The sequence below is a fragment of the Pollicipes pollicipes genome, unplaced genomic scaffold, assembly GCF_011947565.3.
Source record: "Pollicipes pollicipes isolate AB1234 unplaced genomic scaffold, Ppol_2.1 Scaffold_7261;HRSCAF=8764_pilon_pilon_pilon, whole genome shotgun sequence".
Classification (NCBI taxonomy): domain Eukaryota; kingdom Metazoa; phylum Arthropoda; class Thecostraca; order Pollicipedomorpha; family Pollicipedidae; genus Pollicipes; species Pollicipes pollicipes.
In genome coordinates, this window is record NW_023597054.1 from 43,965,700 (window position 1) to 43,989,947 (window position 24,248).

Sequence of the window (24,248 nt, forward strand, 5' to 3'; positions counted from 1 at the left end):
GCAGGCCCCAGCATGGCGTCCGTGCGCCCAGTGCGCCGCACGCAGCATTACGCGTCGTCACCGGGCACTGGCCTGAACAGGTCACCCGACGGTGAGGCGCATCGTCGCTCTTGCATACTTGTAACGGAGGACAGAAGCGGGCATGCCTTTATCAAGTCAGGGTGTTTGGAGGGAGGGTCGCGGTGTGTGGTGTCAGGTGGCGGCGCATAGCCGGACCGGACCGCGTTACACAGGCATCACGGTGTCACGGGGTCGACTCAATACAGACATCTTCTCCACGCATCACTTGGGGTTTGAGCTGGCCTCGCGCCGCTCAGCTCGCCGCCAGTCGTCCGCCGTCGCCAGCGCGGGCTTCCGGCGATCGGACGCACTCTGCGCGGCGGGGGTGCGAGGCACCTGCGTCTCGCAGCCCCCGCCCGGCCGCCACCGACGGCGAGCGCGAGCCCCGGCAGCGGGCGAAGGCGGACGGAATGAGCAGCCTCGCACTCGTCACACGTCTGCGTGCTGAGTGTCGGGCAGGGAATGCGAGGGCGACAATCCGTCCCCATGCGACGCGCCGTGCGGTGAGGATCGGTAGCGGCCGATGCGCCGCTGTGTGGTGTCCTTTGTTATGATTCCGTGCAAGACCCTCGCCGACGCTACTTAGGATCGTTGTAATAAATATATATATATATTTATAATCACAGGTGATTACCGAGTATCTGCAACAATTCAACCAGCCTTAGGCTGCTCAAGTACTGACGCGCGTTTATGGAGACAGGTCGGAACTCCTGTCTAACATGATATCCAATGCTTCTGAGACAAAACTGCTTCATTGACCTAGCCATGATCCTATGTACTAATCGTGCATAATTACTCCCCGCACACCTTGCACGAAGAGAGATGAGCAGCAACACTTAAAAAGGACAAGTCGGCGAAATCTATGTCTTTCATTCAACCCTCTGGATGACACAGCGCGACTGCCCTGACAGTTTTAACACACCATCATATCACCTGCTTCACCGCGACTTACGGTTCATGATTTAACATGTCAGCATACAGGTAACATGCTATTAATGTTCATCCAAAATGAATGATACATTAGAACATGGTGCATTATCCAGTGGCGTTTGCAAACCGGTTGGATAGGCTGTACATTGCATTTCGTTAACACTGAAATTGCAGAACTTCCGATCCCCATTCCTTCGATGTTGACCTTCCATGACGCAATAAGACCACGGGGCCTCCAAGCGGCAGGCCGCTTCCTATCCGCCGGTATGGCGGGCAGTCTCGTGACAGCCGGCCGAGCCTACCCGACTGTCGGCGCGGGCCCGGCTCGCCACTGCTCGGTCCGGGCAGCCCGGCGGGGGGCCGCCTGGGGGCCGCCCCCTCCCGCCTCCAGCTCAGCCCCGAGCGTCGGGCGCGGCGCCGGTCACAAAGCGCTCGGCCTCCCTCAGCACGCCCTGCATCTCGGCATAGCTGACGAGGTGGCAGGCCCGCTCCACGGGCGCCCAGCACCAGTCGGAGTGCTCCTCCGAGATCAGCACCGGTGCGCCGGCGTCGCGCAGCTCGGCCAGGTAGTACACCGACTCCTTCGGGCGACCCCACGCCGTGTACTGCGGCACGGCAGGCACGGCAGGCGCGTCAGCGGCCGCGACCGAGACCGCCGCGCCGCGCCGCGCCGGCCGCCGCACTCGGCAGGCTCGTGGGCATGTGTGGGGCAGAACGGCACAGCAAACACTTTGGTCTTTGATAACAGGCTGGTTGCACAACTGTCTTCCCACACCACACGGCAGGAGCTTCGCTTGGAGGGGGTGGGCACTCTGCCTCCCAGGGGCTTCCTTGCCAAAGCTACACCCCCCCCTCACTAAATGGGTTCCTTACCATCCCTGATTCTTGAAAATTACATTTACCCAGATTTGGGGATTAGGGTGATAGAAAAACCCAAAATGGTGAGACAGCCTCGACACAATATTATTATTGTCAAGTTGTTGGGATCCACAGGAAGCCATCAAAAAGTGGGTCTTTTTAAATGCTTCTTCTGACAGGAAGCCATGCTTGGGAACTACAGAATGTTGCTGTAGTGTGAATCCTTTAAAATGTTGCTAAATAAATTGCCAGATGTTTGCATATGGGCTGTTTAATCCATCAAATAGGGAAGGTCAAATTTTCACTTGAAAATGTTATGTTATTTATATCTTATATTTGAAATACAAAACTTTAATAACATAACATTTTCAACTCACAAAAACAACACTACCTTACAAGACTGTTCTTGTGTTCTCAACCTCTCCCCCTGTTTACTGTGGCCAGCTTCCTGAGGGACCCCACAACCTGCCACAATAAAGCATGTTCATCAATGGTTTGCTTTGAATGGGCACCTCTAGACTTTCCTCAGGCTCTCTTATTGTCCTATCCCCTCAGCATTTGACCTGCCATGACAGGCTCTCTAAGACATGATGGTTGGGCCCCATCCCCCCAGGGTGGCATAGGAGACAGCTCAGCACCATGTGAAGCTTTATCTTTACTGCTTTTCTTTTCACAGCAAAAGAAGAAGCCACAAAATCCTGCTCTTAATCAGATATATGAGAGCACCCACTCAAGCTTACAAAGCCCACTGCCAAGTCTTAATCCCACAAAACATACCAAGTATGCATGGTAAACACATGGAATACACCAAAGCTGTATTAATAGCCCACCAGCTGAGGTTGTTACATCTTTCGGCCCAGATGCATCAAACAAAATGTTTGAACAAGCACTGGACATACAGAATGGACCAGACTAAGGCCAGGTAGCCACAAGGAGAGCTCCAGCAAATGCTTGTTGGGAACACTGGAAGAACTATCAGCAGGGTGCCTCCAGGAGCAGCAGCTCTTGGGATACTTCAGGTCTGCTTGTACCTTTTTCTTTCAGAGTATTAAATTGTATTCAATTATATTCAATTCTATTCCACACTATTATATGGCACACACACAACACAGACTTGACAAATCAACACAAAAATGGAAGTGCTGTTCATTGAAATAATTTACTGGTAACAAATTTTGTCAACCATTTTGGGGGCCATCCACAACATAAAAATATAATTTTGGGCCATTTTCAACCATGTTCTCCCATGATAACTCATCAATTATACTTCAAAAAATCAATGGCTATGCTGTGTTAGTAACTAAGTAGTTAAGGACTTACACTTATCTTACTCTGAAAACCATTCAGAACTTTCAGCTGGGTTGACTTCAGCCCTGCCTCTTCCTCTGTTTCTCTGAATGCAGTTGTTAAGTCTTCTTCCCCTGGATCTACATGACCTGTGGAACAAGTCATTGCCCCCCTGAGAAATAAGTATATCTTAAATGTGTAATTTGAATGGTACAGACAAGTGTATAACCTGAGTTTTGAATCAACTGAACAATAATATAACACTAGCATAACACTGATAGCAAAATATAATGATATAAAACATATGTGCTACAAAACACACATCCAGAACAGCTATGAAATGAATGAATAACAGCCTTGAACACATTCCAGCACTCAACTGTTAGGAATGCTTGTTCTGTTGAACAAGCTGTCTAGAACAAGCTGAACAAGCTGAACAAACAAGAAAACTGTTGATCAATTTTGCTTACCATTGTAGCATCTTATGCCAGCTAAGCAGCGCACTTAATTCATCTACCTTTTGGCGGTGTCCAGTGGTGGACTCCATTAGAAGCTTGCAGAAGTAAATACTCCAGCTGACCATTCATCCATCGAAAAACAACAAAGCCGCATGCCCTCTTCATCACGCTGGTGTGTTTTTCTCGATGTTTGGGGCCGCACCTGTCCTGTCCTATGGCATTCGGCCGCACCACCTCACCAATCTACGATTCTTCAACAGAAAGCCGAGACAATGTTCTCCCCTCCCTAACCTAGGCAAGACATCTTCGGCGTAATACAGACAAAATAAGGTGTTCATATCATTTATATTTCGCTAATACTGTGTTATTTTTCTAAACCTACAGCCCTGATTTGCTATGGTTGTCCAATATCACCTAGCCAGAAAGATGCTGATAAGAGAATCGAACAGAGGTAAAGTTTGCGTCGTTTCCAGCGCTGAACTGCGCCATCTAACCGGCACACGTGAGAAGCGCCTGGACACAAGCGGGGCGATATATACCACAAGGCGCGAGGCGTAAGGGTCGCGAGTTGTGCGCGGTTGGTGAGCGTTTGTGGGATTAAGGCGGTGTGTTCCGTGCATTGATGCGACTGCACAACATGTAGTTTACTTTTAAATTACACTCTTTTTTCCTGCCAGGTTTTGACGAAAAGTATTTGTGGAGATGGGTGTCACCTCCCCTCATCACGCTCCCTGTCCCGCTCTCTTCCTCCTAATCCTGCTCCTACTCCCAGTCCTGCTCTTTCTCCTAACACTATACACCTATCCTTACCTCAAACCATATGCTCACCCTTACCCATGCATGTAGGGCTGAACCTGACTGTTGTTTCCAGTTATCTTTCCCCTAACCATATCCCTAGCATTACTCCTTACCCAATTGTTCACCCTGCAACGCCAACCCAACCTGCACCTTATATTTAACCCATCTGGTGTCTGCGTTTTTTTCCCACTGCTGATTATATCCTTACAGAACTGACTGGTGCATTGTGGTGTGTATATTCATCATCATTCACCCGATCCATTGTAACCCATCACTGTCCTGCTAATGGAACACATTTTTTTTAACCTGCATTGCCTTTTGGGCACCAGCTAATCATTGATTAGTTTAATTCATTGCCTGTGACCCTGACTTATCAGCAATGTACCATGGGGATGCCAGGCATGATTGGCTATGTTGGATTGCAATGATTTTATTTGGGAATTGATTTGTGTGGCCCTTCTGCTGTCTGATTATTACTGTTGTGTGCCTTAAAGTAGGTGCCTGATATAACCTGCTTTATTCAGACAGGCTGTAGGAAAGTCAGTGCACTCCTTGCACTTGTCTGTTATCAGTCAATTGTATGTTATATGTTAGCTGTGGTCTGCTGGGTGCACCTGATTCAACACATCTGTATTCCAGGATGGTTAGGGTATATGATGTTTGATAGCTACCACTTGGTAGGTCAGATTGGAATTTTTTCCATTGTTAAAGGTTTTTTCCACATTTGTATGGGGTTTAGAACTGAAATAGATGTCTTGAAAACCTTTTGGTGTGATTCACAATCTTGACTTTAGGATGTATGTGCCTCTAGTCACTGAGCTACACATCCATGAAAATGGGAAAAGTATTTTGGGCAGAGTGTTTTGTAGGTACCTTAGCATTCATGACATCATAGCAGTGCCATTCAAATGCTGCCATTCCATAAGCCACACAGCAATCATGGTCAAGAAAAATATTGTGGAGATACTCATGTCTGGCATTTGCAAGCACAAATTCTAGATATAACAACCATCAATTAGCCCCCAACCATTGCTGTAATATGTACAATGACATAATCAAGCCATGACACATTGGGGAGCATATTTACTAAACAGAGAATTGTGCTGTTTAGAGCAGTCTTTTCCACCGATAGAGTATACCAATAGTTGTGAGTGAGCTTGTTTTATCATATCTGATGCTTACTTCAGTATCTCCAAATGCTAAATATTTCCTTTAAGATAATTTTTTTACCTTTTGATGTGCTAGTCCAACTGGTTAGAGCAGTTACATTCTGATGCACCCTCTCAGTTTGAGGTGGGCTGGTGAAGTTGGTTGAGGGGCTCACTTTTTACTCTTGACTGGGATGACTTGTAGTGGTGGTAGTGGCCATGCTAAAGATAAGGTGACATCAGAAGGCAGGGTGGATGGCGTCCAGCATTGTTGCTGTTGACCTGGGATTGCATGATCAGATGGTAGGGGTCATGGCTCACAGCAAACACTGCTTAACATGATCTCTGATTGCACAAGTCCATGTGTTCAAAAGGTTTGGACTAGACCATAAAAAATGAAATTGTTTGGATGCCCTTACTTACATGCGCCTTGTCTGGATTCTGTGAGTGTGTGCAAAGTCTGTGGTGGTTTGATTCATGAAATGAAGTATGCTGAGTTTTGGACCGGTTGCCAGGCCGCAGCAGTGTCTGGCATTGGCTTTGCAATGATGTACTGGTGTCTTAGTTGACTCAGATGACAGCAACTCTTTGGACATTGTCAGCATACAGCCTCACTATTGGAAGCAGAACTCTTCCTAAGATTTAACCTGGGTCTTTTGGTGGAATAGATTTCTGAGATCAGCCTGATAAGCAGTCTTGTTAGTATAAGTCATGAAATCCATCATCTGAATGGGTAATTATAGGTCAACTGCAGCACTTAACAGCTGAAGGTTATCATTTTGCAGTGCTCTGCACTGTCAATCCTGCTCTCTGATACCACCCAACATTTAGCACAGCTGCCACCACTGGTTACAGGCCATCCTAGTTTGGGTAAATAGCGAGTGCCGTAAGGGGCTTAAACCCCAGCCTGCAAAGAATACAGCTGCTGCGTTGGAGGCCTACGCGACATCGGTGTGCTGAACCGCGCGATCGCGTGCGCCGAACTCAGGCCAGGACACATTGTGCTGAATTTTTTAAAATGTTTCTGCGTGAACATTTTTGGGGTAATTTCATGTAAAATTTCCTCCTCTGCATCATGATTCCTTGAAATGTTGGCTCTATGCACTGAAATTAACAGTTAGGCGTGTTAGCACATGTTAGGGCATGTTAGGTGCACCATGCATTTCATGCAGACTGCGCCGAACCAACCCCACTAAAGCCATGTGAGAAGGAAAGCATTTGCTTTGACCATCTGAGGCTTAAGATGGATAGTTCGTCTCAGTCCAGTTATGTGTGTGTTAAAGTGAAAATTCCTGACATGTGTGCAAGTTTGCAAGTACAACCATATGAACTCAGGTTTGCAGGGCTACCTGAACAGTCCCTTAACTGCAGTGTTTTGCATAACATTACAGTGTTTGCAGTCATTAATTATTTGGTCCACATGCAGCTGCTGAGGTCAAGCTCTTCTCAGAATGGAAATGGATGGGTACCAGTCTGAATCCGAAATCGATTCTGATGAAGAGGTTAGTACCTGTGTGAAACTTATTCTGGTGGGGAAACTTGAGTTATCTCTGGTCTTAATGGGAGTTCTTAGTTGTAAATGAAGTGCTCACTTTATCAACAAATCACTGCTATTTTTGTCAAGGTGTATATTCAGTGATATCACTCCTTCACATGGTAAAATTGTGATGCTCAGTTGTGATAGTACATTCAACACAGCTGTGTCTCATACATGTGGTTTTTGGCAGCATGCATGCTCATATTGGCACCTATTTTGATATATTGACATTGTTCACAGCTTCAGGAAGCCTTCAGAGCTGGAAAGCTGCAGCCTGGTCTGAACATTGTGAAGGAAAGACCTGTCAAAACGTTTGCTAATAATGAGGTATGACAAGTATGCTTTATTTCATATTTGTTATCAAACCTAAGTTCATCATGAATAATTGTGTTTGTTTGCTACCAAATGTCCACGTTTTGACCCAATCGTACGTGCATATTCCAAAAGAATGTCAGTTCGATTTTGCGTGTATCACCACATTCCTTTATTTCCTGTGCATGCTTCCTGTCTGCGGAACAGAAGTCAAAGTCATAATCCATCAGGCACACCACGCAGTGTCTGGGCGCCTCGTGGTCACGTATGTAATCCGTGCTCCAGAAAGCGATGCTGGCCAAGCTGGAGCAGTTCCGACTGCAGCTGCCCTGGCTGGAGCGGCTGGACAGCGTGAACGCGCCGGCCCCGCTGGCGCCCGAGCTGAAGCGTGACGTACGTATGCGGCGCACTCAGTCGCCGCCACGGGCGTGAGCATGCGGTGGCCGCGGCCGGAGCGCTGCGCGTTGCCAGTAAAGAATTAGGTACAGGTGTTTAAGTGGATGTTCCCAGTTAAGATATTGAAGCAAGCGTCAGATATGATGAAAGAAGCTCAATTAAACCTATTGGTGCGCTTTTAAGGCGAGAAGGCCACTCTGGATTGCACAATTTCCCTGTGAAGTAAATGTGTTCCACAATGCGTCGTTGTTTGATTACGTCATCGTTTATTGCACCACATTGATTTAGAATTAGTTTATGGACATTATATTTGGAAATCAGGCTCACAAACGCCAGATATTAACTATTTGACAATTATATTTTTATTGGCACTAATTGCCACATGGCCGTTGTAACGGTAGGATTTGAATAATGTTATTGCGATGTGATGTATGCCTGGGTGACCTTGAAATAGTCTCCCCGGAGTAGTCTTCGCGAGCGTGTAGCATAGAAACTAGAAGGGTGTAAGAAGAAACTAGAAAGTAGAAACTAGAAGGGCTTTAAGAAGGGCAGGGCTGTGAACTGTATCGAATGATCTTTAAGATGGCTGTGTCAGTTTAAAACCCCATAAAAATGTGGAACCCTCTCTTTAAGTCTGCCATTCCGTCCAAAATTAAGCAGACTTTGCGGATTGTACTTATTTTACAGGTTCCAACACACATTTGTAGATGGGCTGAGAGTTTGTTGTACATTCCACCGATTACCTCTCCGTCTACAAACTACCGTAGGCATGCTGTTGTAGCGTTCCTGCAATCAGGCGAATAATCAAAATAATAATAATAATAATAATAATAATAATAATAACCTGACGCTCTAGGGTTGCGTTGACAAGTGATTTCCATCGTTTTCAGCAACAGCAAATCGCATCTCAAGATACGGATGGCGCGTTGGCAGAGGACGACTTCAAGAGGGAAATGATGTTTTACCGGCAGGCTCAGGTACTCCGTCTCTTGCCGCCGGGTGCTGGTGTGATTTCAGTCATCCCAGGCATCAGCTATGAAAGGATAGGGCGAATATATCAGGCACGCCATGACTCATTCCAAGCGCCAGATGCGTGAACCCCCCGAGATTTGAGTCAATGGAGGGTGTGTGAATGCCCTTAGTTCATTTCATAACCATATTGCATGTGTCTGCTATGTGCTCAAGGAAGGCGTGCTTTCGCTGTCATTGTGATGACCTGCCCTTTCGTTATAAATTGTGTATATTTGTACCTTGCATGAGTTTCTGTCAACATGCCCTGGAGAACATTGGTGTCCATGCCTACATATTCCTTGTTATGATTGTTTGTTACGATCCGGACCTCTTGTGTCTACGTGGCGACGGCAGGTGTCGCTGCCGCCCTCCTCGGCCGTGTTTGGTCCCGTGGCGCTGTGGTGACCCGCCACTGACCGTGTACCAGTGACGCCGTCTGGTGACCCGCCACTGACCGTGTACCAGTGACGCCGTGTGGTGACCCGCCTTGACAGTGTACCGGTGACGCCGTGTGGTGACCTGCCACTGACCTTGTACCGGTGACGCCGTGTGGTGACCCGCCACTGGCCGTGTACCGGTGACGCCATGTGGTGACCCGCCACTGACTGTACCGGTGACGCCGTGTGGTGAGCCGCCACTGACCGTGTACCGGTGACGCCGTGTGGTGACTCGCCACTAGCCGTGTACCGGTGATGCCGTGTGATGACCCGCCACTGACCGTGTACCGGTGACGCCGTGTGGTGACCCGCCACTGACCGTGTACCGGTGACGCCGTTGTGGGACCCCACTGACCTGTACCGGTGACGCCGTGTGGTGACCCGCCACTGACCGTGTACCGGTGACGCCGTGTGGTGACCCGCCACTGACCGTGTACCGGTGACGCCATGTGGTGACCCGCCACTGACTGTACCGGTGACGCCGTGTGGTGACACGCCACTGACCGTGTACCGGTGACGCCGTGTAGTGACCCGCCTCTGACCGTGTACCGGTGACGCCGTGTGGTGACCCGCCACTGACCGTGTACCGGTGACGCCGTGGTGACCCGCCTCTGACGTGTACCGACGCGTGTGGTGACCCGCCTCTGACCGTGTACCGGTGACGCCGTGTGATGACCCGCCACTGACTGTACCGGTGACGCCGTGTGGTGACCCGCCACTGACCGTGTACCGGTGACGCCGTGTAGTGACCCGCCTCTGACCGTGTACCGGTGGCGCCGTGTGATGACCCGCCACTGACCGTGTACCGGTGACGCCGTGTGGTGACCGCCGCCGCCGTCCGGCCGGCAGGCGGCCGTGCTGGAGGGCCTGCCGCGCCTGCAGGCGCTCGGCGTGCCTACCCGGCGGCCGGACGACTTCCTTGCCCAGATGGTCAAGTCGGACGAACAGATGGACAAGGTGGGCTGGGGCTGCCGCCGGTGCCCGCGCCGCATCGCGCCGGCGGTGACACTCGCGCGACGCGACTCGCTGAGTTTTCATTGGTGCTGGACGTCGGGCACCGGACCCTCAAACTATTCACGCAAGTTATGCGGTACAGCGGCCGGCTATCGTTCCATTCGAGGCGAGGTGTTGGAGCCCCGTGCCGTGCACATTAATGCAGTGTTCAGCTATTATTCCAACTGAATCGCGGATGTTTCATTTAAATGAGCTATGTACTATGTACTATGTGCTATATAAATGTGCTTAATTATGTTATGTACTGTGGAGATCAGTAATGCACTCCGGCGCCTCCGTACTAAAAAAAACAAACCCGTGAAAAGATAAACATCCGCGCGAAAAATACGCAACCTTTGCAAGACGGGGTTGCTCCTATAGTGCTATGGAGAGTGTTAGTGTATTATTATGTTTTAACGTCGCCGCTCTGGACAGGTGCGTAAGTTCCTGATCCATCAGAAGACGAAGAAGGAGATGTCGGAGAAGGCGCGCAAGCTACGGGAGCTGAAGAAGATGGGCAAGAAAACGCAGGTGGAGGCGCAACAGCGCAAGGCCAAGGAGAAGCGCGACATGCTGGAGCAGGTCAAGAGGTTCAGGAAGGGCACTGACAAGAGCCTCGACTTTTTGGACGGCCCGGCCGACGACGACGGCGGGGGAAAGCAGCGCAAGGGCAAGGCCGGCCCGAACAAACGCCAGTAAGTTTTGTGTGTTCGGTCTTTTTACTGGAGCAGTGCGTCTTACGCTCGGAGGACGAAACTGGTCCATGATAGCATATGCCAAACAAAACGCGGTTTTTGTATTTTGGACAAAAGAATTTCGATATCATTTTTTGAGACTTGTGGAGTGTATCGTGGCCTGTGTAAAGATGCTGGGCTTGCTAAAAAATTGTGAAGTTCTTTTAGCCACAATTACCCAGTATTTTATTTAGATGTAGAGACTTGTGGCATTTCCCTTGCTTTCTCTTGTGTTGCGAGGAGCTTGCGCAATTTCCTTTATTGTTCTCCAGCTGTAATCAATCTGAAAAGTTTGTCTCGAATGCGCACGAAATGGGACGCGAATATCACACAGTGGTCAAACACGACGGCAACGCTTTCACCCAGTACTGCAGCGCAAGGCGATATGCTAAGGTTCAGGATCCCATGTGCTGGCATTTGTTGGAGTTAAACCGCCGTTTGGAGCCAAAATTTTGCGCTTACTCAATACACTAACATAAGAAGTCTTTTGGTTCACCTGAATTCAGTTTAGAACACCCGCCACACCTGTCCCTTGGCGTGACGAGTTAGCAGCGGAACTCTGCATTTGTGTGCCGGAAATTGGGGTAAGTGACCACTTGAACTCCCCAGCATTTGTAAATAACTTCGCGTGTCACAAGTTGAACAATTGTTCGATTCGAAGTTTCCGTACGAAGTTTGTTTTTGCTCCGTCTCTTGTGTGTCCTTAAAGTGTATACCGCCGCAGTTATTTAGCGTTTGGCGTCTTCACGGGCACGCAAGGTAGGGTAAGGCATTGTGAGGAAGATCTTCATTTTCCTGGTCTTCGAGTGAAACGGAGGCCAATGGAACGAAAGCAAGTGAGCATAGGCCAATGGAATGAATGGGATGGAGAAGTTCAGGGTTCTGCTACCGCACATTCCTAATTGCAGTTATAGATGAGCTCGTGGGGGACTTCGTATTTAACGAGTGGTGCGGGTAGTGTATTCAGTAGTGTGAAAACGATTTGCGTTGTCACTCCGTGATTTGTTTCTGTTGAGACGGCGTCGTTGCCTTTTCCCTGTTGGCCGAGGTTTGCTGCCAATGCCCAGCGATCTCTGCTGCATCCCGCTGCTTACGTCCGACGCCTCCCGCGACGGCTTGGCCAGCGCGACCGCGCTGTTGACCGCCGCTCTCCCCTCCGCCACAGAGGCTGTCTCGGAAAGGACAGGGTCACAATCTCCCGTCCCCACAGACTGTCGGGGACAGACAGCCTTACAACCTCCCTTCCCCACAGACTGTCGGGGACAGACAGGCTCACCACCTCCTGTCCCACATCTCCCCCCCCCCCCCGCCGCCGCCCCCCCCCCCGCCCGCACTCGTTCCGAGTCCCTAGCGGGCAGTCTGACGCTATACGCCCACAATCTTCGTCCCCGGCAGACTGTCAAAGAAGCGCGAGGAGAAGAACGCTCGCTTCGGCCACGGCGGCCGGAAGCGCGGCCAGAAGCGCAACACGGCCGAGAGCGCCTCCGACACCGCCTGGGTCAAGGGCAAGGCCCGCGGCGGCAAGAAATTCGTGACCAGGGCCCACGGCAAGGGCGGCCCCAACAAGCGGCCTGGCAAACAGGCCAGGCAGAACATGAAGTCGCGCACTAAGAGCAGAGGGAAATGACGGCACGCTGTGTAATGTTTCTCTTGTGATGTCATTTGTAATACACGTGTACGCTGTAGGTGCGTGTTTGCAAAGATATGGCGTGTTTGGTAGTTGTTAGGATGAACACCCCAGTGTAAGGCATACAGAGGAGTGCCGTTCGTGAGCGCTGCGATATTCTTTTCGGAGTCGTCACGGAGTGAAGGTTCACTGTGTATGGGGTGGGGGGGGGGGGGGCGGAGGGGGTTTATGACTGGATGTAGCGCCTTTGAAAACAGCAATGCGCGTTATGAGATGGAAGCGATGTTTATTTTTATTTTAAAAATCCGAATGATTTGATATTTTACCTCCACAAGGGTCGTCGAGAGGTTCGCATGTGCAGAACATTCCAACTGTGCATTTATCATACATGTAGGTAACTCACAGCATCGCAAGGTACTGCTTGTTGCGTTTGCTTTTGGCATCGCTTAACTTGAATGATCGCGGCGAAAAATAATATTTATTTCATGTTTGAATATTTCACGCGGGACACAAGAGACAACTAGGAGAACGCTGAGACATGGCATAAACTTGATTGATGCTCAAGAAATGGGAAGGTCGTAGAATGCGCACCAAGGAGCTGTGAAAACCCACCATGTGACGTTTCATTTTTATGGGTACCATTCATCTCGTGATACCGGGCGCACGCGGCGAATCTCCGAAGTCCAACGCCTGTCCAAACAGATAAGGGCACCTTGCAAGATAAGGCTGTCACAGGGTTCGGTGGGCGGCGCTGAAAATTCTCACAGACGCTTGTATAAAACGTGGTTTAACAAAGCAACCACCGGGGCACGAAGCAGCTGGTCGCATTTGGAGACAGCTCGCAGCTACAAAAAACAAAAATGCTGCGAATGACAGGCTGTACTTGCTGAACTCTGCAAACGACGAAACCGAGGCTTTTGATTTTACCGGTCTATGAGACCAAAGTGAAAAAGTTGGTCTCTTCTTATCGCTCCACTTGCATGGGATGCGGACTGGACAGCAGTCTGCGATCCAATCAAGGGTCACCTTGGTCCGTGTCCGACACTCTCGGGCCGCCGCCATGGCACGACACACTGGGTCGCCGCAAGTTCGGATAATCACCGCACATCCCTGCTGAACGTCTTCATTACTGGCCATTGCGGAAGCGCGGCATCGAGTGGCGTCGAACTATCAAAGAGCCCACCGCCGTCGGACGGTCAAACTTCGGCCACTGCCAGACGACCGCAGACCGTCCGTGGCCGTCGAGCCGCTTCAGTGTCCGCTGCTGCCGGGCGCTCGCTGCCTTTGCCCCACTGTCGGGCAGTTTGGCATCCGCCGCTGCCGGCCGCCACAGCCACACGCCTTCCGCCGTCGGGCAGTACCGCCGCGCAGCACTGCGACGGCGCCTGCAGCCGGACACCGGCCGCTTGGCGGTCAGTGGTGCCGCGCCATGCTCTCGAACTGCGCCTGCAGCTGGCGCACGACTCCCGGTCGGATGAAACGGCGGCTGCTGGCCGTCGGCGTGGCCAGCCGCTGCAGGTGGTACGGCGCCACCGGCTGCACCGGCCGCGTGATTAGCAGCTGCTTGAGCCGCGTCACCGACGCGCGCGGCTGCTCCACGGTCACCTCCTTTAGCGGCGGAGGCGTCTCTTGAGCGCCCGGTGGCGGGGCCCGGGTCTTGCCGCTGCGCCGTGGCTGTACCGTGGCCACCACCGCCGTCGGCAGGCTGCGACTGTGTTTTCTGATCCTGGGCTCGACTGGTAGCGTGCTGTGGATATGAGGACTGTCTCCCCGCGGCCGTTCACGCGTCTTCGTGCTGTGGCTCTGAGGACTGTCTTCCTGCGGCCGTTCGCGCGTCTTCGTGCTGTGGCTCTGAGGACTGTCTTCCTGCGGCCGTTCGCGCGTCTTCGCCAGGCTGTTGATGGACTCGCTCTTGTGCAGGAGATGACGGAAGAATATTGAGAGTGGGTCCTTCTTGTTTTTTATCTGCTCTTCTCGAAAGCTGACGCGCTTGCGCAGTTGCTCGTTTTCCTGAATGGGTCTTAGGTCCTGCAACGACTTCCAGAACGATTTGCAGCTGGTGAACGAGTCTTGGCGACTGTCATCCGTTGGCTTCGGAGGCTCTTTGTCCTGGAAGGACTTCAGGGCCTCTCCGTCCTGAGAGGACTTTGGAGGCTCTCTGTCCTGGAAGGAATCCAGGGCCTCTCCGTCCTGAGAGGACTTTGGAGGCTCTCTGTCCTGGAAGGAATCCAGGGCCTCTCTGTCCTGAGAGGACTTTGGAGGCTCTCTGTCCTGGAAAGACGTCAGGGTCCCTCTGTCCTGAGAGGACTTCGGAGGCTGCTCGGCCTCGCATGAGTTAGGAGTCCCTCTTTCGTCGGCACCTGCTGCTGCCGTTCGTCCTTGCTCGCGATCATCGATTGGTTTGACAGCCACCTCCACGAACTGAGCCGCGTCGGGCTCGCACTGCTCCGGCGCTTCCTGCCTGACATCCCAGTAACTTTTGGCGCCCGGCGGCACCCTGGGCGTCTCGTGGCCCAGAGCCGCAAGGGACCGGGCGCGTCGAGGTGGCACCGGTCTCGAGCGCGTTGCGTGAGGCAGAACGTACCGAAAATCGACTAGCGGTCCCAGGCCGTCCAGGTCGGCACGCGCCTGCTGAACGGACGACTCGCTCGCGGAGCCGGACTGAGTCACGGGTCTCAGCGGGTCGATCACGCCGTCAAGGTCGACCGCGGTGCCATCTGTGCCGGCCGTTGCGCCACGGTCCTCGCGACCGCCAGGCACGGGGTTGGCAGTTCGCGTGGTGTCGACGTCCACTTCACGCTCCACCGCGTCGCTCAGGGGCTCCGGCCGCTGCTCTTCGACCGCCGGGACGCTGTTCCTGGCCCTCGCTCGCAGCACCTTCCGTCTCTCCTTCCAGTAGTTTTTATCTCGGTCACCAGTGGCCTGTGGTTATAGCACGAACGGCGGGATGTTAAGCGGCAGCTGCTCGAACCGCACGCTGGCCTCCTGCACGTGGAACGTGCCGAGCCGCTCCTCCTCTCTGCGCACGCGCCAGTAGTGCTGGATTGCCACATACCACGGACCGGTGGTGGGCGAGCTGGGGGCCAAACGTGCGTTGGACGCTGCAGGTGGCTGCGGGCTCAGGAGTGAGCGGCGCGGGCCTATTCGTTAGGGTGTCGACGGGCTTGTCCGCCAGAGTGTTGACGGGCTCGTCCGCGGGGATGTCGGTGGGCTCGTCCACGGGAGTGTCGGCGGACTCGCCCATGAGGGTGTCTACGAGCTCGTCCCCGGGGGTGTCGCCGGGTTCGTCCGCGAGGGTGTCCACAGGTTTATCCACCAGGTTGTCCGTGGCGCCGCCACGGCCATCCAGACGCGCGGCTGCGCTCGCCGGAGCCTCCGCAGCCCCGGCGGACACGATCCGAGGCTCGGCACCGCCCTGGCGGCTCTCCGAGAACCAGTTCAACAGACAGGGGCACGATGCGGTCTTGCGGAAGCTGTCGGCGTCCGGCAGGCTGAGACGGCCGGCAGGCGACTGCCGGAACCTGCGCACGGACGGGCCGGAGCGAGGGGTGGCGCGCCAGGCCACCGCGCTCGCCGGTCGCCGCTGACCGAGCAGACGCTCAGCCCCGTCTCCCAGGAACTGCCCAGGCCGCTGGAGGTCATGTCGTCGCCCCAGAGCAGCGACGCCGCCCGGCGCGCCGCCTCGCCGCCGCGGCCGTCCGGCTCAAACGCGGCGAACAGGCGCTGGCCGCGCGCGCCGTGTACGTGAGCATCGGTCAGCGTGGGAGGCGGGGCTGGGCTCGGGCAGCTGCTCCGCCTCCAGCACGTCCTCCGGCCAGTCCACCTGCGCCGATCGCTTCTTTGCGCGGAGAAGGCGGATCTTGAGCCGCGGCAGCCGCCTCTTCTTCTTCTTGGACGGCGGCGCGGCGGCCGTCGGGCGGCGGCGCGGCGGCGGCGGGGGGCGGCTCACGGCGCGGCTTCGCGACGAAGTTGGCCGGCACGTCGACGGCCGCTCGCGCGGCAGGCCGGCCGCGGCGGCCGCCGCCTGCGGTCCGGCCGGCTCGGCCGGCGGCCGCCGCAGGCTCACCTCCGAGCCGACGCGGCGCGATAGGCGCGGCGTGGTGGGAGCGCCACAGCCGCGCTTCGTCGCGGCCGAAGTTGTACATGGCGACGTCCCGGTGCGACTGGCCGGCGCGTCGGCCGGCCGCCTCCGCGCCAGCTGTCCGGCGCACCTGTGGCGCCCCCACGCCCGGAGCCGCCGCCCGGGACGGCCTCTAACACGGATAGCGCCGCTATCGGGTGGCGGGTGGCGGCGCCACCGGCTCGCCCCGGAGCGCCCCCGGTGGTCGCACTCCCTCCCCCCCCCCCCCCCCCCCCGCCCGCTTGTACACACAGCTGTGTGAACGACGCACGGACGCACAGACGCGCCTTATATGGACACGGCCGGTGTTCGAACACAGGTGGCTGCTTGCGATGTGGGCAATGAAGAACACTGCGCGCCAATTCGCGGCGAGATCTGAATGATTTTGGTCGTTTCTCTTCGTAATCCCCTCATTCGTCAGTTGCCGCATCAGCATTTATTTGGAGACGTGATCAGGTGTTTCAGGTGAGATATCAAATACTCATCCCATTCCAGCTCGTTTCTCCAACTAAACCATAGCCCAGGTACGACATAGTCCATGTGTTCTTTTCTTAATTTCAAAATTTCATAGATAGCATATTTTTCTAAGACAAGTAGTAATAGCCTTATTCCTTGGAGAAAGATCAGGAGAATGGGGATATAGATAAGTTCATATTTCGTCAAAATGCCCTTATCAAAACGAACAGAAGTGCATTGTTCAGAAGGTACGATTACTTCCGCTATTCATTCCGGTAAAGGCATGTTGCCAAAATATCAAAGCATTATATTCCCAGTCTCCCGGTTTTTTCCCCGAGGAATAAGGTTATTACTACTGTCTTATCTGCGTGTCCTTGATTTCGTAAAGGTAACAGGCAGTGAATCCTCGCACTTCTTGTTATGTAAGCATTCCATTGCGTACGGTCTGGATCCAAAAGGCTCTGGGCACACATAAGGTGTTCAATTCATATCGCCGTTAACTGTGTGACTGCCGTTTCAGCACGAACACTGGACAAGAACAGCGACCATGCTCAGCTCCCCTTGGTACTGTCCGACTGTCTCATGAACTCATTGTGTCCTCGTCTTCGACCCTAGCATCCTGACGTTGCACGGCAGGAATCGGCGCTGCATCCTGTTCCTCGGAGCTTCCGTCGCCATCACTGAGTCCCCGCTCCGCGTCGAGGTGCGGCGTCAAATTTGCCCTACACAGAGCCTCTGCGATCTAGGTGGGCCTGTCTAACGATGTGGAGCTGCAGATAGTGCGGTCCGAATGGTCCCCAGTGTCTCGAGTGGTATCCCGATGTGTCAACTTTTTACAGCAGTCATTTCTCAACCGGCCTCGAACGCAATCGGGCGACGAATTCGAACCTTGCAACCACCTTCCGGGGAGTCGATATCGTGACTGATGCAATTAACCTCCCACAAAGACGCCAGCACTGGGGCGCTAATGACAAGGCCCAGTGTGCGTGCCGCCGTGACGTCAATAGCACATGGGCCAGGCTCGCGACGAATGAGCAACATTCTGGGCGCTGACGGTCTGCGGTCGCTTCAGTCTGAGAAGATCGCTCGTCAGTTACTGACAATTACGGCGTCCTGCACGAGCCGTTAAAACCGGCACATCCACATCGGCGGAGAGGACACGTGAGGGAGGAAGGGATCACCACACGCCCCCTCCCCTCCTCTCCATACAGCAGGCGTTAGTGCCGTGCCGGCGCGGGTCTCAGGCTACGCCAAACCTCAGACATGACAGCTCAGATACGACAGCGAGCATATAGCGCAGCTGCACACAAAGCATCTGGCACATTTGCATCTCATTGTCAGGAACCCCAAAAGCCCTGCAATCGTGCTTGCACTCACAAATAGGAAGTTCTCATGTTGTTTTGGACGAAAGTTATTGGTGGCATTTTGGTGCACTGAATATTGTTTGCACTTATCTGAGTCGGAAGTCAAGGGTGTTTTGTGTATCAAACAAGCCAAAAGTCCAATCCGATCACCCGTTTCGTGCAACACAGTAGGCGCAGGCACTCACTAAGATCCATGATGTATTGCCGAGTTCACCACGAGCATCTCAAGGTACACCGGCTTACAAACTAACCACAATTTCACCCGCGGTGCATGTAATACCATGTTCAGCTCACCACGTACAACGCAAAGAACACAGGCTTACAAACTAAAACAATTTCATCCATGGTGCAAGTAATAATACGGAGTCAGCAATCGACTAAAGCTAATAAAGGCTACCTTGAAGTGCATTTGAACCGATTTCGTTCGGCGTGGGGACAGCTGCGGTCGTGGTCGTTACATACTGATAAACGCGAACGAAACCATGCCGCACGTCGCTTCGATGCCGTGTGCTGGAAGGGCCACGCCAAACGACCCGCCTCGCCAGCCAACCGGCCCCAAGTAAACCAATACAGTGCGACACGGTTAGTCGGTGAAACTAAGCAGAACTCTGCGGCGGACAGCTGGCGACCCGACTTCGACTTCATTATGTCCAAAATGAATAAAAGCCGGCCGCCGTTGCTGGTGAGCGCGTGGACGACGCCTGGCCGGGCGGCGCTGCCGTGTCTCGACGTCCCGTCCGGCGGGCCGGGGCCGAGCGGCACGCACGGCTCCGAGCGGCCGGGGCCGCCCGGCACGCCTTGCCCGTCGCTGGTCCGCGGCGTTCCGCCCAGCTCAGCCGTCAGGCCGGCTCGCAGCGAGCTGCCCCCGCTGGCAAGACGCGACGGTGCGCGGCGCAGGCGCGGCGGTGCGAACCGGTACCCCGATCGATTGCACTCTCATGGTCGACGCAACTCAATATCCATGAACATCTACCGGCTGCGACAGTCAATAAAACGGCAAAAGCCTGCGGCATCGCGAGGAACACGTTTCGGACAATTCGGGCCGCAGAGAACTAGCACTCTACTTCTTCGGCCTCCTCCACGCTTCCACGCGGCCCATCGTCCACTGCCGATTTACCGCTACTCTAGTACCACACACACTATCCAATATAAAGTGTAAATAGATGTCACCTCGGGAAGCGGTTTAGCTGCCTCTGGCGCCGCTGCTGGTCGACGGCGTGTCCGGGACGGCTGGCTGCCCGAGCGGCCGGCCGACGGTCAGTGCTCCTCGCCGGCGGCGGGCGCCGGTCCGGCCGGCGGCGGCCGCACCTCCGGCTCGTCCTCGTCCAGCTCGCTGAACGGGATCAGCTCCTCCTTGGCTGTCGGCGGCGCGGTTCCCGTCAGAGCGGCCGGTCCCGGCACAGGGCCGCAGAGCATACACGCCCCCAGCCTGGCCGCCCCCATGCGCCTCTCGTCCGACGGGCCCGACAGCAGCACCGACCGTGTCATACGCCGGACCTGCCTCCCCCTCCCCCCCATCGAACACACACACGTACACAAACACACACGCGGAGAGCGGCCGCCCTCGTGAAGAGTCCGACCCACGCGCCGCCAATGCCGGCTGTGCCCCTTCCGACACAGGAGCGGCGTGCCCAGTGACGAGCTCGGCCGGCGCCACGCCCCGGCCACTCACCGTTCCGCTTGTAGAGCGGGCCGTCGCCGCGTGCCGTGTTGTAGGAGCCGCACGTGCCGCACTTGAGGCCGATGATGTGGAACGTGGTGACCGTCTTCGACTGGCAGTCGTTGCAGAGGATTTGGCGTAGCAGTTTCGGTAGCGGGCCGGCATCTGCGTCTCCACCACCTCCTGGTCCAGCTTGGTCCAAACCTGCGGCCGGCCAGAGCGCCGCGTCAGCAGCAGCCCGCGGGGCTCCCCTCACCGCCAGCGGCAGGGCGGGGCCGCGCGGGCCGGGACGCCGGGCCAAGCCGGCCTGACCGCGGCCACAGCGGCGTCCGGGGAGGAGACGTGCTACCAAACGTCACGACCGTGCTGTCTTAGTGTTTTTTAACTTGACAAGTGCGTTCACAACCTCATGTTGGAGTTTGTAAACAGCACTGTACATCATCGGAACTGTGTTGTCCCCCAATTCCCATCCTCCAGCCTCTCGTCATCCGCCACTGTGGTCCGTATTCAAACAAAGACAGCACGTCGGCATCGATGCCACTAACAGAGGGCAGAAACAAAGAAAGTGAACAAAGGGGACATGCAAGGATGACTCTTACCTGCCTTTGCTTTATGATGACTTTACGACTAGTCGCCACCGGCGAGTGACACAAGGATCAACGCCACTAATACACAAGCACAGGGCAATGTTATCAACAAGCACGACCGAGTCCCTAGCGTGCCGTACCGAGTCCTTGGCGTGGCGTGTCGAGCCCTGCCACAACTCACCGAGTCCATGTTGAACATGGCGACGTTGCAGGTGGGGCAGGCGTAGTAGCCGCGGTCGACCAGCATCTTGAAGCAGGGCTTGTGGATCATGTGGCCGCAGGGCGGGATGTGGGATGAGATACGTGACGTGTGGATGTCCTCCATGCAGACGGCGCAGTTAGTCCGGCTGACGCGCTCCACGCACTGCGGCAGAGGCGCGCGCGGCCGGCGCCGCCGTCAGCCGCCGGCCGGCCCACCGCCGCCGGACATGGGGATGCGCTCGGCCACCGGCCATGACTTCGGCGCACCAACAGTGGCGGACGGCGCTCAAGCATGGCGGATGCCAGGATGGCACCAACAGTGTACCAGTGCAGCGGATGTCAGGATGGCATCAGACAGTGTACCAGTGCAGCGAATGTCAGGATGACATCAGACAGTGTACCAGTGCAGCAGATGTCAGGATGGCATCAGACAGTGTACCAGCGCAGCAGATGTCAGGATGGCATCAGACAGTATACCAGCACAGCGGATGTCAAGATGGCATCAGACAGTGTACCAGTGCAGCAAATGTCAGGATGGCATCAGACAGTGTACCAGCGCAGCGGATGTCGGGATGGCATCAGACAGTGTACCAGTGCAGCGGATGTCAGGATGGTATCAGACAGTGTACCAGCACAGCGGATGTCAGGATGGCATCAGACAGTGTACCAATGCAATGGATGTCAGGATGGCATCAGACAGTGTACCAGTGCAGCGGATGTCAGGATGGCATCAGACAGTGTACCAGTGCAGTGGATGTCAGGATGGCATCAGACAGTGTACCAGTGCAGTGGATGTCCGGATGGCATCAGACAGTGTACCAGCGCAGCGAATGTCGGCATGGCACAGGCGCTCCTCACACAAACGTGAGCTACAGGTCAACTCTCATGTGCCGAGTGGCAACAGGTGGGCGATTCACCCACGCGGAGAGACGCCAGTGCGACGAGACGCCCGGAGACACTTGGCAATTCAATGCACACGATACTGGATGCTGCTTTGATTTCGGGGGCGGGTCGGCTGCAGCGGTCATTTGACGCTTCACGCGACGCTGGTGACAATCCCACACAAAACGTACGTTGCCCACATCGCCCGAAGCAGCGACAGCTTGACGTGAGCAGGAGGGCCCCGTCGCCACCGGCCCCACCTTGTGGTTGTTCTCCAGGTTTTTGGGCAGGCACATGTCGCAGGTGTTGCAGTGGTAGAAGCTGTCGCGGCCGCCCACCCGGCAGATGCCGCAGCCTTCGCAGTGGTACTGGTGCTTCATATCGTCATCGTACAGCCGACACACTTCGCAAAAATACTGCAAAACAGACGGCGGCCGGCGGTCACACTGGCCGGCACCAAGCGACTCCGGTAGCTGTGGACGCTGCGTCTCCTCGACTACATCTTTAATTTCCTTTGGTAGTTTAGCTGTCACTGAGCTTTCTTGAAGCAATCCTAAGAGAATGTCTCCATAGTGCTCTGACCACTTATGGAAGTTCGCGTGGCAGCTTATTACACTGTAAGAAGCATAATATCTAATTATCAACGTAGAACGTTTGCACATACCGAGACCACCTGCGAGCACCAGCTATACGTCACAAAGGTCTCGACAGCTGACCCACCTTGGCTAGAACAATATCACAGTTGATGCAGCTCTGATGTATTCCCTGCCGGAATCCGCAGGCCGAGCACTCCACCTCGGACACCTGCTTCCGGTCCAGCTCGTGGCCTTCCACCTCGTCGTGGCAAAACCGGCACGAGTAGACCTTGCCACAGCAGGGCGCCTGTCGGACACGACCGGAGCTGCAGCCCACTGACGCTGCCAGCTTCGCACAACAATATGACTCAATTTAGGAAGCCCTGCGGCAAACCATTTATAATGTTAGTCGGTTACCATTGGCTGATGAATGCCACAGATAATCTTCCAACAATTCACTTCATATGATGTCCACCTTGAATGTGATAAAAACCCTTGTAAGCGATTGGGCTTGAGAATGCAGCTCCAGTGTTATTTTTTAATGTTTTGAAGTAATTGCAACAAAGAAGTGTGCTGGCCACATACACATTTAATGACACACTGATCACACCTCAAAGATCTTACCAAATAGCATGTCTTGTCTTTATATGAGAAAAATGGAGCTTGACACACCTCAATGCACACCTTGTTCATGGAATGCCAGCGACCATAGAGGCCATATTAGTGCTCAAGACCATGGGGCAATTGGGGTTTGCACTGTGGCACCAAAGTGGAACCTAACTAACAGAGCGGTTAGGCCTCGGTACTAACCACCCTGCCATTACACCCCACCGACCAGTAGATGGCAGCCTGCTGTCACAATGAGTATGAGCATAGTGTGTCCAGCATCTGCCTGAGCCAAGTGACTGTGGCACTACAGCTGTGCTAGGAATGCTTCCATGCAAAGCCAAGCTGACATCTAGACTATTTGTACCTTATGGTACACACATAGGATGTTTAAGCCAACTGCTAACTGTTCTGAACATAATGGTGGTCAATGCTTAACATACCACCAACTTGGCTTTCCTCTTGTAGTGCTTGCATCCATAGTGTTCTGGGGGAGGCTGCTCCTCCACAGAACTATCTGATTGCTCTTCTTCCATTCTAGCTGCTCTTTTACGTCTCTGAGGGACAGGACACAGTATGTCAGAACACTGTGTGGCATACAAGCTCAGCTGCAAGCTTGGTCCCACAAAGCAGGGATGCAGAAATGCATGTGAAATATCTTTTTGACAAGTGATCTTACCTGTCAAATGTGTCATAAAACTGACACAAGTATTATGAAGCTCAGTTGCAACAGGTCACCATTCAATATTACCTAGATTGAATCAACTATATCTATATTTCTTCATGCTATGCAATTCATCATAAGCTTGGAGCATATAATTTGCTTGCTGATGACATGATAAAGGTACTGATAGCACAGCTGATGTGTCCCATGATGTGCTCCTAAATCAAAATTGCTCGTGAGATACTACCTAAATGCGCCAGTAGACATGACACACATGCCAGACAACCTATCAGCCTGATTCCACATGCCCATTTCAGTCCAAATCATCAAGCTCTTTACAAAGTTGCTTTTTGTGACAAATCCTCACATCTTCCATCTGTCTTACTTTCCTGCAATGGCACTCATAATAAATGTTCCCTGCATTGCTTTAAATCACTGAGATTCTGTGCAACATTATTTTCTTTTCAAAGATTGAGCTATTCAATCAACCACAAGTAATAACAAAATAACAATCAACCACACCTGTTCACTAGGTAGGGATGATTTG

At 53.7% G+C, this 24,248-nt stretch overlaps 3 protein-coding genes across 4 annotated transcripts; 1 reads left to right on the top strand and 2 right to left on the bottom strand.

Annotated features, from left to right (window-relative positions):
* Positions 1-1,347: 1,347 nt before the first annotated feature.
* LOC119112497 (bis(5'-nucleosyl)-tetraphosphatase [asymmetrical]) lies at positions 1,348-3,989 on the bottom strand. Its single transcript, XM_037236697.1, has 3 exons — positions 3,653-3,989; positions 3,169-3,284; positions 1,348-1,595 (listed from the first exon to the last, which is right to left on the bottom strand). Exons 1-3 carry the CDS (start codon positions 3,756-3,758, stop codon positions 1,383-1,385), a joined length of 435 nt encoding a protein of 144 aa, XP_037092592.1. The 5' UTR covers positions 3,759-3,989; the 3' UTR covers positions 1,348-1,382.
* A 135-nt stretch (positions 3,990-4,124) lies between these two features.
* Positions 4,125-12,645, top strand: LOC119112374 (putative rRNA-processing protein EBP2). 2 transcript variants are annotated; one of them, XM_037236534.1, is made up of 8 exons: positions 4,125-4,174; positions 6,966-7,041; positions 7,317-7,403; positions 7,674-7,781; positions 8,675-8,761; positions 10,082-10,189; positions 10,661-10,920; positions 12,355-12,645. In XM_037236534.1, exons 2-8 carry the CDS (start codon positions 6,991-6,993, stop codon positions 12,584-12,586), a joined length of 933 nt encoding a protein of 310 aa, XP_037092429.1. In that variant the 5' UTR covers positions 4,125-4,174; positions 6,966-6,990; the 3' UTR covers positions 12,587-12,645. The 2 variants fall into 2 exon arrangements, with proteins under 2 accessions (XP_037092429.1, XP_037092430.1); XM_037236535.1 differs by lacking the exon at positions 4,125-4,174 and adding an exon at positions 4,604-4,620.
* Positions 12,646-20,321: 7,676 nt separating this feature from the next.
* LOC119111492 (RING finger and CHY zinc finger domain-containing protein 1-like) lies at positions 20,322-23,591 on the bottom strand (the record flags this gene model as incomplete). The annotated part of the gene is made up of 5 exons (XM_037235311.1): positions 23,481-23,591; positions 22,577-22,738; positions 22,117-22,272; positions 20,955-21,137; positions 20,322-20,390 (listed from the first exon to the last, which is right to left on the bottom strand). Coding segments are annotated over exons 1-5 (663 nt in total), but the record flags the coding sequence as incomplete, so codon positions are not given.
* Between the last annotated feature and the right edge of the window lie 657 nt (positions 23,592-24,248).